Source organism: Carya illinoinensis, chromosome 6 (genome assembly GCF_018687715.1).
Source record: "Carya illinoinensis cultivar Pawnee chromosome 6, C.illinoinensisPawnee_v1, whole genome shotgun sequence".
Lineage (NCBI taxonomy): Eukaryota > Viridiplantae > Streptophyta > Magnoliopsida > Fagales > Juglandaceae > Carya > Carya illinoinensis.
In genome coordinates this window covers 32,571,701-32,586,241 of record NC_056757.1, presented here as the reverse complement: position 1 = coordinate 32,586,241, position 14,541 = coordinate 32,571,701, and the positions used below count along the sequence as shown (strand labels likewise).

General features: G+C 35.9%; 1 protein-coding gene across 1 annotated transcript; it reads left to right on the top strand.

Moving 5' to 3' along the window:
* The first annotated feature begins 6,878 nt into the window (after nt 1–6,878).
* LOC122314022 (receptor-like serine/threonine-protein kinase SD1-8) lies at nt 6,879–10,703 on the top strand. The gene is made up of 7 exons (XM_043129400.1): nt 6,879–8,309; nt 8,421–8,525; nt 9,054–9,268; nt 9,366–9,576; nt 9,699–9,936; nt 10,006–10,153; nt 10,233–10,703. The coding sequence occupies exons 1-7, from the start codon at nt 6,986–6,988 to the stop codon at nt 10,536–10,538; spliced, it is 2,547 nt and encodes an 848-aa protein (XP_042985334.1). The 5' UTR covers nt 6,879–6,985; the 3' UTR covers nt 10,539–10,703.
* The last annotated feature ends 3,838 nt before the right edge of the window (nt 10,704–14,541 follow it).

The window sequence follows — 14,541 nt, the reverse complement described above, 5'->3', positions numbered from 1 at the left end:
AAGTTTTTTCCACAAAGAAGCAAGATAGGGAGAGTTAGCCACATTGGATTGAATTGAAATTGTTGCATAGGCGGAGACTAAAAATGTCCAATTAGAGTGATGAGTCCATTTGAAAGTATCCCTTGTATTATGAAATTGATATTGGGCCAAATGAATCTTCTCAATTTCATTAACGGTTTCCTGAGAGAATAGGGCTTGCAAGAGAAGTAAGTTCCACCTTCCAGGTTCCTCAAGAGTAAGCTCAAAGAGTCTTAGTGGTGAATCTTGAGGAAGGAGTGGTGAGAGTGGGCTGGGGATAGGAGGAGACAATGAGGGAATTCAAGGATATGCCCAGACTTTAGTATTATAACCATTATTAATCTGAATGCAAAGGCTGGAAGCAATAAACTCTTTTTGTTTTAGGAAACATTTCCAAAATTTGGAGTCAGTTTGCTTGGGAGAGACTGCTAGCCATAAGGAATCTTGAGGTATTTTGCAAAAATGATAGTCTTCCATTTACTGGAAGCATCACTGATAGGTGCCATCCCATTTTACTAAGCAAGGCTTTATTAAACTGGGAAGTCAACCTTAACCCAAGACCTTCCAAAGATTTGGGTTTCCAGATAGAATTCCAAGATTTTGGAGTGAAATTATGAGATTTTTTTGGATCAAAGCCCCCGTTAAAATCTCATTAATGCTCTATCAATATCCTTTGAGATATTTTTTGGTATCCAAAGACTAGACATTATATAGCGTGGGATAGAGGTAGCTACAGATCTTATAAGAGTGGTCCTTCCTGCTTGGGACATGAGTTTAGGCTTCCAGCCTTCTAGTTTGTTGTGTATTCTCTCCAGCATTTCTTTAAAGATGAAAGTGCCGGAAGCATCAAAACTAAGGGGAAGGCCAAGATATTTGATTTTGGAAGAAGAGATTTTGAAATTAAGAATGTTTCTTACTTCTTGGATTGAGGAATTGGTAGAATTTTTGCTAAATTAGATTGATGATTTCCTTGAGTTGATAATTTCACTAGACCAAAAGGAGTAAGTTTTCAGGTAGTCTTTTAAGGATTGGGCATTTCTAGTATTAACTAACCCAAAGAGGATTAGATCATAAGCAAACAAAAGATGGGTGAATGGAGGGCCCTCTTTGCTACTTTTGATCCCTTTTATGTGCCCTTGATGTTCTTCTCTTAAGATTAAACAAGAGAGGACTTCACTGCCTATAATGAAGAGGAATGGAGAGAGGGGATCTCGTTGTCTTAGTCCTCTAGAAGGGTGAAAGAGACCATGGGGTTTCCCATTGATGACTACTGAAAATGAAATTGAGGATATGCATTCTTTAATCTAATTTATCCAGGTAGAGTGGAAACCAAGACAAGAGAGAACAACTAGAAGAAATTTCCATTTCATAAAGTCAAAAGTTTTTTCCATATCAATTTTTATGGCCTTAAGTCCTTTCCTTCCACTTTTCTTTTTTAGGAGATGAAACACTTATTGAGCTATTATAGTGTTTTCCTTAATGACTTTCCCATGTACAAAGGTAGATTGGTGGGTAGATATGAACTTCTGAAGGATCACTTTTAGCCTTTTGGCCAGAATTTTTGCAATGGTTTTATAGCAAACATTAGAGAGGCTAATTGGTCTGTATTAATGGTCAGTATTAGAAGTTTCAATCATAGGGACTAGAACTATATGGGCATGATTCAGTTCCTTTAACAGGTGTCCATGAGTGAAGAAGTTTATTATGGGCACAATCATATCATATTTGATAACTTCCTAATAATGTTTATAAAAGAATCCAGTGAAATCATCAGGTCCCGGGAATTTTGAAGAGGAAATTTGTTTGATGGTTGAGAGGATTTCCTCTTCTAGTGGTATGCTACACAATAACTCATTGTCCAGTTCAGAAATCTTAGAATGGAAGAGATTTTCTAGATCAGAAGGGAATGAGGGATTTGAAGATTGATAGATGTTCTGGAAATGCTCCAAGATCATACTTTGGATTTCTTGAGAATTATTGACCAATGATTGGAATGGTTCTTGAGACATTCAATGTCATTCCTCCTCCTTCTCATGGTAGAGGACTTGTGAAAAAATTTCATGTTCAGGTCAGTTGTGGTTAGCCATTGTAGTATAGATTTTTGGTGCCAAAGAGTTTCCTAACTTTTAAGCTGTTCTTTCAGGCATAGACTCACTTGTTCCTCTAAATGAGAGGAATTATCAGTGGGATTTTGTGATTGAAGATGAGTGAGTTGAGAATTCTGATTTTTTTTTGAGTGATTGAATACAACCAAAGTTATTCACATTCTAGAGTTTCTATGCTTTTTTGACAAGCTTAAGTTTTTAAGTTAGCGCATAAGGAGGATTACCAGATATGCTAATGTTTCAAGTTTCTTTGATAACAGTTAGACTAGAATGGTCCATTGCCTAAAATTCTTCAAATTTAAACGGACTTTGGAATCTATTAGTACCAAACATATTTAGAAGGAGAGGGGAATGATTTAAAGAGTAGATTGGAAAGTGATTGATCTTGGCATCAGGGAATAAAAGGGTCCATTGTGAGTTTGTTATTCCTCTATCAATTCTTTCTCTAATATTACCCGGCCATGACGTTTGTTAGACCAAGTGAATTTGGGCCTTGGTAGCCTAGGTCAGCCAACCCATTTTGTTCCATGAATAACTTAAGTCCACTCGGGTTTGATGGAGATGCAAAAGGTCTTCCTCCAAATTTTCAGACTGTTGGAGAATAGAGTTGAAATCTTCTATGTTTAACAAAGGGCCAAGGAGAGCCTCTGTGATGGTGCTAAGCTATGTCCAGAAATTTATTTTAAGACAAGGTGGAGCAGGACAGTACACAAGGTTAAGGAGCTATGGAGTATGTGTTGGGTCCGTGTACATCAAAAGAGTCATAATATTAGAAGAGATATAAACAGGTTCTACATCCACACTAGGACGCCACATACATAACATACCTCCCCATTTCTATTGAGAGGGAACATGTAAAAACAACGAAAATCCTAAGCTATTCACAACACCTAAGGTTTTTACATCGGACAAAAGGGTCTCCGCTACAAAGATCATATCAGGTTGGTGAGTTCTAATTTGAGCCCTTAAGCTACGAATTGCAGAAGGACGAGCAATTCCTCTACAATTCCAATACAGTAGCCTCATTTCTTAATTGGTGGCAGGATAAGCCTGTCACAACAGCCAATTCAGAAAAGGATTCTACGTTCTGGAGAGGGGAGTGAGAGGTGTTACCCATGGGAAGCTTTGCTACCTTGGAGTTGTATGATGTATACCTTCTAGCCTTCCTTTGTTGTCCATCAATTCCTTTCTTCTATTTCCCCGCAGTCTAAAGGAGCTTTGCCAATGGTTGTTCTTCATCAATTTTTATTGTTTCCTCTAATTTTGCCTCACTGAGAGAGTTTTCAAGGATAATTTCCTAGGTAATTACTTCAGTTATCAGGTGAGAAGATAGTCTATTTTTTGGTGGAATCTCTACCTCTGAGGGAGCTAAGTCTCTCTTCTTTGTAGGCGATAGGGTATCACAGGGAATGAGGAGTTTATGGTTAGGGCATGGGGGTTTTAGCTCGTTGTCGAGGGAAAGAGGAGTTGCTAGATAGTGATCTATGGATTTGGGATGTGCCTATTGCTCCATAAGAGTGTGAGATATATCACTTAAGTAGGCTTCCTTTGCAGGTTGGGCTTGTCGGGGCTCTTAGGCTAATTAGGTGAGAATGTATTCTCATAGAGGCTTCCAAGGATTGGCCATAAGGGCTGAGAATGCTTATAGTAAATTGGGCTCAAGATGTTCTCAAACTAGGCTATTATTTACTTGTACAAGGCGGGCCAGTTTCTGATGGGAGTAGATTGGTCGAACCATGGTTTACTTTGAAGGAGGCATGATGTGATTGCTTTAATGCGGGGCTTGGAAGATGGAGACCTTGCTGTGATGGGCTAGGGTCCAAGGGACAAAATAGAGCATGAGGAGGGACTGGTGGCTGGGTCAGGGTTGGGGGCTTAGCAGATAGTGTGCTATTAATAAATGGCATTGACATTCCTCCTGTAGTCCATTGATCATTACCACATGGTGTGATCAGATCCCTTGAGAATGCTACCACCATTGGAGCTTGGTTGATAGAGCTTGAGTTCCATTGAGGCTAGCATGGAGTAACTGAGATGATGCATAGTGATTTACCCCAATTTTCTGGTTTGTGCAGCAAAGTGCTTTCTTCCATATGCATCTTTTCTTTCCCTTTGTTGTTTGGATGGCTGGATTAGTTTAGTTTCCGAAGGGCTTCCCATGAGTTGGTTCGCTAATATGCACTAGTGGTAGAGAGCCGAGGGTGAATGCATTACTCCTCATCTGATTTTGATGGTGGTGTGGGGTTTGTGGCGGGCCACAGGGATTCTTGCATCTACTCATTGGATTATCTGCTCTTAGCCATGGACCATAGACCAGGTTTTCTGGCAACAAGTTATTGCTTGGATAAGCTTGAAATATATGATCTAAATCTCCCACATGAGTAACAGAATTCAGAGAGCCTCCTATATTTCAAAAGAAATAAAAAATCGGCTCTATGTTTGGCCTAGCTAGATCAAAACCATCAGGGAGAGGGAGGTTAATATTAATCTCAACTCTAATTCTAAAGTATTGCCTGAGTACAAATTCAAAGATTGAAGCTTTATCAACTGCTATGACTTTGCATAGTATGCTTCTAATCCTTTCTGCATTTTGGTTTGATAGCATTTCCAGTGGCAGACTATGGACTTGCACCCAAAATACAGAGTGGTTAACAGCAACTTCATGGATACTAAGTCCTATTGGCCATTGTCTTAACACTATATGGAAGCCTTTGAAGTTCCATGGCCTATTGTCTATAATTCTTTCTCTTTCTTGCTGTGTTGGGAACATGAAAAGGAAAGTGTTGACATCAATGTCTTCAATGATAAATCTTAATACAAAGCCCCAAATGGCCTTTATGGTTGAGTGGAAGGTATGTTTGTCCGGTGGCTTCAAGGAGATGAGCTTTCCTATTAGAGTTAGGTTTGAGAAGTGCATTATTGCACTAGCTTCTGGTTCCAAGTTAAGATCACTCCATGAAAGGGCTTTGGCTTGGATGAATTTGTCAATCTTGGTTGGGATGGAAGACATGGTTAACGAAAGTGGGGAGGGGGTAAGAGGAGAGGGATTTTGAAGGTATTGAGAGGGTGGGTGTTTGATGAAAGGAAGGGGAGACTACTAAGAGAGGGGAAGCTCACTCGAGGGAAGACATGGGGAGAGACTCATCGTCTGGATTCTTTTCCATTAAACCCTAGTTGTTACAATGAATACCTTGTCTTTTTAAATATTCTCCTTCCGTAGTAATTCTCTTTAATTTGGAACCGATTATTTTATCTCAAATGAAGAGTATAGAATACAATAAGTGCATGGTGAAATACATGTAACAATTGTGGTAGATATTGCCTTTTTATTCAAATCTTCAGCCGCCACAAGGGAAATAATAATTCCTATAAGTTGTGTAGGGTAGAACCATGAGCTCGATGCTTTACAAATTGAGTAATAAACGGCATGTTATTCATGTCAATTCTTGAAGTTGTCAATTGATTCCTTACATGCCATGTCAATGTTGTGAAAGGCATGTAGAATATTTCATCTACACCACTTACAAAAATAAATTTAATTTGCAAGATTTGAAATTTTTTAAATTTCTCCCTAGTCAAATCATATCGTGTTCGTAGTATGGAAAGTGTGTTATTCATACTGACTTGTAAATAAAATTTTTATTTTTTACTGAATAACGCGTGCTTGAATAGTAAAAACATTAAAGATACCTAAACACATTCACAACACTTCTAAATTATAATTCTCCAAATTGTTGAGCTGATTTGTTGATCATGAATTTGATCATTTAATTTCATTTTATTTTTTATAAAATGCTTCATCTTATTTTTTAAATTTATTATAATTATTAATTGAAGAATAACATATTTTAAAAAGTTATAGAATTATATTATAAACATAATTAAAAATAATGCCATAAGATATTTTGTCAAAGACAATTAGGCATCGACCTAATTTATGTCGTCTCTGCAACGTTATGACTAAGATGTTCGTGTTGAATACATTCACGTTCCCCATCGGGTCTTAAAAAAATAACTGGAGAATTTTCCTTATCATCACTTCCGGATTCAACCATCATATTTGACTGTAAAACACACCGTTAAAAAAAGTTCAGATAACAGAATTTTAAATTTGTTATGTCGAGTTGCTGACGACTGAAAACACGCCATAACTCACAAATTATTGTCTTTGATGGAAGACAAAATAACTCAGAATAAGTTTTATTTTATAGTCGAATAATTTTATTTACAAGTCTAGTGTGCAAAATATCACTTATTATTAAATCCATCATAAACACAAAATACCAAAATATTAATATGAGAATGTCATAAGTTGAACTGTTGAGAGATTGCGTGTTAGAATAATTTGGAAAGATAAATGGTAGACTAGGAGTGCTTCCAGCATCGTGCTGGACGGGATGGACCCTTTCCCGTGGTGCGCTGTAAAAGGTTTGATGTGTTTAAGTTTAATAAAAAGGAAAAATATAGTTGTAAGTATAATTATGTATTAATTTGTGTATTAATGTGATGTGATTAGTTAAAAAGTAAATTTTATTAAAAATAGTGTTAATTTAAATTTTAAATATAAATAAATTAGTATTGGTATATATAGATTAGTACGCGATTATACTTATATGTAGCAAAACTTTAATAAAAATATTATTTTATTTAAAATTATCTATAAATTATGAATATTCAGTTGTGAGTTTATCGTCACGCGTCTGGAAATTGGCACATAGGACTAGTCAATGGTCTGGAATGACGGAGTCAACTTTCTCATTAGCAAAAGGCCGAATATCTCCGCTTTACTCGTACATTTCTAGTGTCATTATTCTCCTTTTATTTTGCTGCAATTACTCACTCTCTGCGATTGTTAGCGAGGAATGGTTACGAATATTGCCGAGTCATGGCTTTTCTTTGTTCTGCTTCCAACTCTTTCCTACTTCAAAGCATGTTTCTCCCTCGATACAATTTCAGCGGGTAAGCCTCTTACGGTGGTCGACAGGCTGGAATCTCGAGGTGGGATATTTGAACTCGGTTTTGACAAACGAGGCGCTTCTTCGAAACTCTACCTCTGCATATGGTATAAATCCTTTGATACAAAAGACATTGTCTGGGTGGCAAATAGAGAGAACCCACTGTCTAACCAATCTTCTTCAAGACTCGAATTATCTCAAGATGGCAATCTGGTGCTGCTCGAAGATTCGAGACGATTTTGGTCCACAAATCTGCCTTTTACCCTGTCAAATTCAACTGAAGCAGTACTTCGCGATGACGGAAATTTTGTTTTAAGAGATAGATCGAACCTGTCTACAATATTTTGGGAGAGTTTCGACCATCCAACCGATACATGGCTGCCAGGCGCAAAGCTTGGTATCGATAATGATACTGGAAAATCGAAGCAGATTATTTCTTGGACGAGTTCGGAAGATCCTGCACCGGGTATGTTCTCGTTTGGATTAGATCCAAATGGAAGCAGTCAATATATCTTACAGTGGAACAGAAGCCAAATATATTGGAGTACTGGAGATTGGAATGGAAAAACTTTCAGCTTAGCTCCTGATATGTGGATGGAAATGAATTCTGTCGTCAACTTCACTTTTGTATCCAGTGAAAAGGAAAAATATTTTAAATTTTCTGTTAAAAGTACTTCCAGGTATAGATTTTGCATTACATCTTCAGGACAGATCCAGCAAATGGCGTCGCGGGCTGTCCCTTGGGATTGGAATTTAATTTGGTCTCGACCGGCAAATCCATCTGATGTCTATGCTTCGTGTGGTGCCTTTGGCGTGTATAATGAATATGGGAATTCCTCAAGCCCTTGTGAATGTCTAAAAGGCTTTGAAGACACCAATCTGAATGATTGGTCAGGCCGTTGTGTGAGGAAATTGCCTTTGCAATGTGAGAATAGTAAGCCTGCTAATGGCAAAAATGATTCATTCCTGAAAATGTCAAACATGAGATTGCCAGTCAAACCCATAACGTATTTGTTTGAGAGTGCTGGGATATGTGAAAAGTCTTGCATAGAAAAATGCTCTTGCACAGCTTATGCTTATAATATCAGCACGTGTATGATATGGGAAGGAGCTCTTTTGAACATACAGCAACTTCCAGATGGTGATCCGGTTGGAAAAGTCATCCATCTCAGACTTGCTGCTGATGAGTATCAAAGACTTGCTGGAGATGAGCATCAAATTAGAACCAAAGGCATGATGAATGAGATGAGATCTACATAAGTTTATGCTATCATTTTATCCGAGCGAGTGCTAAATTTTCGGTTATAGTTGAGCTAATATTTATTCTTATCATCATAATCAGGAAACAAATGGAGAGTACGAGTAACTGTAGGTGTTCTGGTCCCTGCAGCAGGGGTTATCTTATGTCTCTGTATTTGTTTTTCAAGGGGAAAGCTCAAACGCAAAGGTAAGCGCAAGTTCTACACGTAGAGAAATCACTTTACAAAAATTACAAGCTTTATTTGTTCATTGTTTTGGTTTTGTGGGTAAACGACAACCGTATAAAGATGTACCTATATCTAAGAACAAAAAAAAAAAACTCTACACTTTCTCTTGCTCCAAACATTAAAAATTAGATAAATGCTTTAAATACAAAGAGATTCCATAAAAGTAAACTAACAACATGATGTGATTTGATTTAATGCCTTAGATTATAAAATTACTTTTATTATAAATTTATAAACTATATTAAAATATCATATGAAACTATGTCAGTTTATAAGCTTATTTTTGTGGGATCTAAAAGTATGATCTCACATCTGTTGGTGAAGATGGAGTTCAGGCTCTGGAGATGGACTGCACGTAGGTCCTCCTACTTGTACTTAAATGGCTCATAGAGATTGAGCTTTTTTTTTAATCTAATGCTGTAACCTACTTAATACTGGTTCAAGCAGACTGATCGAGCACTAGATTTCTATCTTTCTATATCAAACAGGGGAACAGGCTTCAAGCAATGATATACTGTTTTTTGATTTTAATACGGAATTTCATGCAACGAGTGATGAACCTATCAATAAAGATAATCTGAAGAGAAGAGGGAAGAAGGATGTTGAGTTACCACTATTCAGTTATAAGAGTGTATTAACCGCAACCAATAATTTCTCGATTGCGAACAAGCTCGGGGAAGGAGGTTTTGGACCTGTCTACAAGGTATGTTTTCTTCTTGATTCTAGAGAATGAGCTCAAAATTATTATTTTTTTTTTAAAAAAAAAGTTCAAAGAGCTTATATGTGGTTCTCTTTCACAGGGGAAGTTATTCAGAGGGCAAGAAATTGCGGTGAAAATGCTTTCAAAAAGTTCAGGACAGGGACTTGAGGAGTTCAGGAATGAGACGATACTAATTGCAAAACTCCAGCATAGAAATCTTGTCAGAGTCTTGGGTTGCTGTATTGAGCAAGACGAGAAAATATTAATATACGAGTACATGCCCAATAAAAGCCTGGATTTCTACCTTTTTGGTGCGAGCGTCTTTCATCATATTAATTAATGTGTTTTATAAACACACATATATGCATGTAAACTACATAATTGCATAAACGACTTAGTTTATTTTTCTTTTTCTATTTTTCTATTGCAACAGATCCGACCAAGAAAAAGATGTTAAACTGGGAGACACGCATACACATTATTGAAGGCATTGCTCAAGGGCTTCTTTATCTTCATCAACATTCAAGGTTACGAGTCATACATAGAGATCTAAAGCCCAGTAACATTCTCTTGGATAGTGGAATGAACCCGAAAATATCAGATTTTGGCATGGCTCGAATAGTAGAAGACAATCAAACACATGCTAACACGAGGAGGATTATTGGAACTTAGTAAGTATGCTATCTATTTGTTGTATAATACCTTCAATTGCTTGCATAATTTATTGTTTTGAAACACAGTGGCTATATGTCGCCTGAATATGCAATGGAGGGTCTCTACTCGATAAAGTCTGATGTGTTTAGCTTTGGAGTATTGCTGCTAGAGATTGTGAGTGGCAAGAAGAATACTGGCTTCTATAACAGCGAGTCACTCAATCTTCTTAATTATGTGCGTAACTTTTCTGCCTTCTCAAATTCTTATTGCTTTATATATGAGTTGAGTTGAAATGATCTTAAAATTATAACAGGCTTGGGAGTTGTGGACGACGGATCAGACGTTGGACTTGATGGATTTGATTATAGGGTATCCTCCTTCCATTTCTATTCTGTTGAGACTCGTTAACGTCGGGCTTCTTTGTGTCCAAGAAAACCCGACTGATCGACCCGCCATGCATGATGTAGTCTTAATGATCAGCAATGAACATGCACCTCTGCCTACACCTAAAAAACCTGCTTTTGTCGGAGGTCGGATTGCGATGGACAGAAATTCTGCAGTCAACATGAGTGCAGGAGTAAACAACCTTTTAACGATTTCAATCATGGAACCTCGATGAATACAAATTACCATTTTGTGAATCAAAGCATGGAAATTCATAGCCAACAGTTTCCATATAGTTTTACGTATATCAATTCGACACATAAATTATTGTTACTGAATGTTGTCTTGACTCAACGACGTAAGCAAAGGTTAAATTATATCTAAGCCTATATTCAGTCAATATTATGATTGAAACTTCTTTGAATAATTTGGCAAATACTTCTCTCATCCCTAAATAATGTGAGATCACATTCATCACTTTTTGTATCAAACCCGAATATCATACTTAAAATTAAAATCTTTATCAACTTTCACCCCCTTTTGCAAGGTGAAAACCTATTTTTTCTTATCATTATGTTTTTAACCCTCTGCAAGTGAAAGAGTCTCTTCACCATTTTACAACCTAGAGTCATTCATGTTCAGCTGATCAAAATTCAGCTAATAAGTCAATATCTTTAGTACTTATAACCTACTTATCTAAGTTGGTTTGAATGGTAAAAGTGTTTCATCTCATTTCATCTTATCATTACAACTTTCTTAAATTTTCACACAAATTATAATAAATCATTCAACTTTTCGAATCTCAAAACAATAATAATATTAAAAAATAATATTTTATTTAATTTTTAATTTTAATCTTATTTTCATCTCACTATGCACCTAAAACATCATAATATATCTCACTGTCTTCCATTTAAATACTTTCTTCTTCTTTTTCTCTCTCTTTTACAGCAATCGCATATTTAAAATTTATTATTTTTTCCAACTGGTATGTTGTCAATAATGCAACATAGCCTGTAGATGATTATGGATTAGGGCTCGAATTTTAGGCCTTGCCAAAACATCATTTCTCCCAAAAATTTTAACCGACGAAAAGAGATCAATTTAATCAAAATGCAAAGCCCATGGTGACTCCAATTTGTATATTTGGGCCAAACTCTGGTGCATAGATCACTCAGAACACACAGCAACAGTCTGATATAAGACTCCCGACTCCTTAAAAGTCCACATTTTATATAATAAAATACAAATAAAATAAAAGTGTGGTTTGTAGCGTTATTATTGTAGAGAAGTTATCTGTTAAATGTATAGGAAATCTAAAGAGAACGTATGGTGAACCGATAAATAAATTAAAAAAAAAAGTATTAAATAACACGTTGAATATAACACTTATCATGAATGGAGATCTATTAAGTGTGTAGAAAGTTTCTAAAGAACATGTGATGAACGGAAAATAATACAAAATAACACGTTAAATATGAGACTTATCACAAATGAAAAAAAAAAATAGTGTCAAGACACTAGAAAGTCAATGGTTCTTATGCTAAAATGTTGACAACAACTAGTACAATCGATTGCTAGTTCGATATAAGAAAACCTGTATTGAAAAAGGGACATAGCTAAGAAAATTTTGTAAGAGGAAGTTAACAAAAGAATTTAATAAAAAAAAATAATCCATAAAATCAAGCTTAGCATTAGTCAAGGTCTCTATACCATGTATAAATTAAACAAAATAAAATAGAAAAAGTGATGGAGAAAGGAAAAGGGATAAGGGAATATGAGGGATAAATTTTTACTAATCTCAATTGTTCTTGAATATATAATACATGTCCCTATTTATAGATAGATAAATGAGATTAGAGAAATAATGGAAATACAATAAATCAATTACACTAATTTATACTAATTGATTCACACAATAAACAAGATATGATGGAGAATAAATTAGATTGTATAATGATAAAAGGGAAATAATGTTGTTTTAAGTACTCTTATTACACTTGATTAAATAAGTTTTATTGGCAAAAATAGTATTTAATAAACAATGCATAACATTTGGGCTATTGACATAAGTAAAGATTGATTATACAGTAAAAATAGAATTGGGCTCAATTTTACTTAACTTAGACTTATACGGGCTTAAATTCTCATGTGTGTATTGTAGGTTGTAGGGCTGTACAGGAACCAACGCCGCCGACCGCCACCAACGCCAACCGACCGCCACCGCACGGAACCGGCCGAAACCGGCAGAGAATCGGTCGGCCGTCGGTGCTATTTATGTAAAACCGATGTCGGTCGGTTCGGTAGCGGTTCACCCCCCTAAAAACCGTTGAACCGGCCGACTATTTATATTTATATTTTTTTTTAAATATACTTATCTAAACGGCGCCGTTTCACTCAAAACTGAAGTGAAACGGCGTCGTTTTATGGCTTAGTATTGGAAAAAAAATTTAAACGAACGGCGCCGTTTTAACTATAGGGTTAACACAACGCCGTTCCTCTTCCCTTCGTCTTCTTCTTCTTCTTCTTCGTATCTCTCTCTCTCTCTCTCTTTCTCTCTTCCCTTCGTCTTCTTCTTCTTCGTATCTCTCTCTCTCACCAGCCGCCACTCCTCTCTCTCTCTCTCTCTTTCTCTCTCCCTTCGTCTTCTTCTTCTTCTTCGTATCTCTCTCTCTCGCCAGCCACGCAGTCACCGTGGTCTCTCACTCTCTCTCACGGCGCACACAACCACCGACGACGCCGACGAACCGACCGGAGTTACGCCGAGATCGAGGACGACGGTTTCCTCCCCCTTCTCCGGCCGGTTTCGGTCGAGATTTTCATCAGTTTCACCCCATCGGTTCGGTCTCGGTTTTTGTCCAAAACCGAAACCGATATGTCGGTTTTCACCCCTGGTAGGTTGAGGTCCACATCTGCTAACTCAAGAAAGAAGAAGGGAAGATTCTAGATGGAAGGTTACGAAAAGCAAAGGAAATAGGATTGAGCACTGACTTTTCGGAGTCGGTATTGTCGTCCTCTGACTCTGACTCCTACTTTGTCAGAAGTCGAATCCGACCTCCGACTCTAACTCCGACTTCTATAGGTTCCGCTCCGACTTCGACTCTGACTTGTTGGAGCGGAGTCGGAGTTAGGCTTTTTTATTGGACTTTTTTCCTTGATCCATTTGATATTTTAATTTTACAATTTTGTACTCTAATCAGATTTGGACTTCCATATCAATTTTTAAAAAAAATATATAATTTCTAATTTCTAATTTATTTAACCAAATTTGTAAAAAGAAATCATTCACACAATGATCATTCATGCTTAGATCCTTAGAACTTGATACACACATTAAAATCTTGGATACCGTAAAATAAAACAAAATTCAAACTTGCAATAAGAAATTTTTCAAATATGATACACACATTAAAAATACATAACCAAAATTACAAACTAATTATCTATCATTATCTATCCTCCCAAATTATCCAACCAACTCATGGCTCATCATCCATCAAGTTCTAATTCCATCAACAAGTTACAACTTACAACAAAAGAACCAAAATAAATTGCAACGAATTTCATTCCAACTTGTGCATGAAGAAAAAAGAACAAAATTAATATTACATGTTATAAGTTATTATAAAATCATAGATTGATTACTATAGTCTATACATTACTACTACATGGTATATTAGGTAAATTAGTGTTACATGTTATTATAGTAAAAGTGTATTATTTTAGGTACATTTTTCCATACTAGTATTTAACTCACTTTATAAGTTATAGTTATATAAAATATATGATTAATGTATAAAGAATATAGATATCTTTATAATAATAATTAACTCATGCTAGTATATATATTATTGAGTTTAACTAACTATATAAGATCTAATTATATAAAATCTACATAATCAATACTTTAGTTATTATACATAGTATTACATGTTATTATAAATTTATTATTTATATATTAGTGTTTATCCATTGGTGTTACATGTTATTATACATTTTAGTATTTATACATTATTATTACATGTTATCATATTTATATGATTAATATATAAAAAAATACATATATTTTTATTAAATATGTACAATATTAAAGTGAAGTCTGAGTAGAGTCGGAGCCCGAGTTGAAGCGGATCAGAGGCGGTTCACCTCCACCTCCGACTCCGACTACGTGTTTCATTGCTTATTAATCTTTTTGTTAATTATTTTATTCATCTCTTACTAGCGCCCTTTTTGACAAA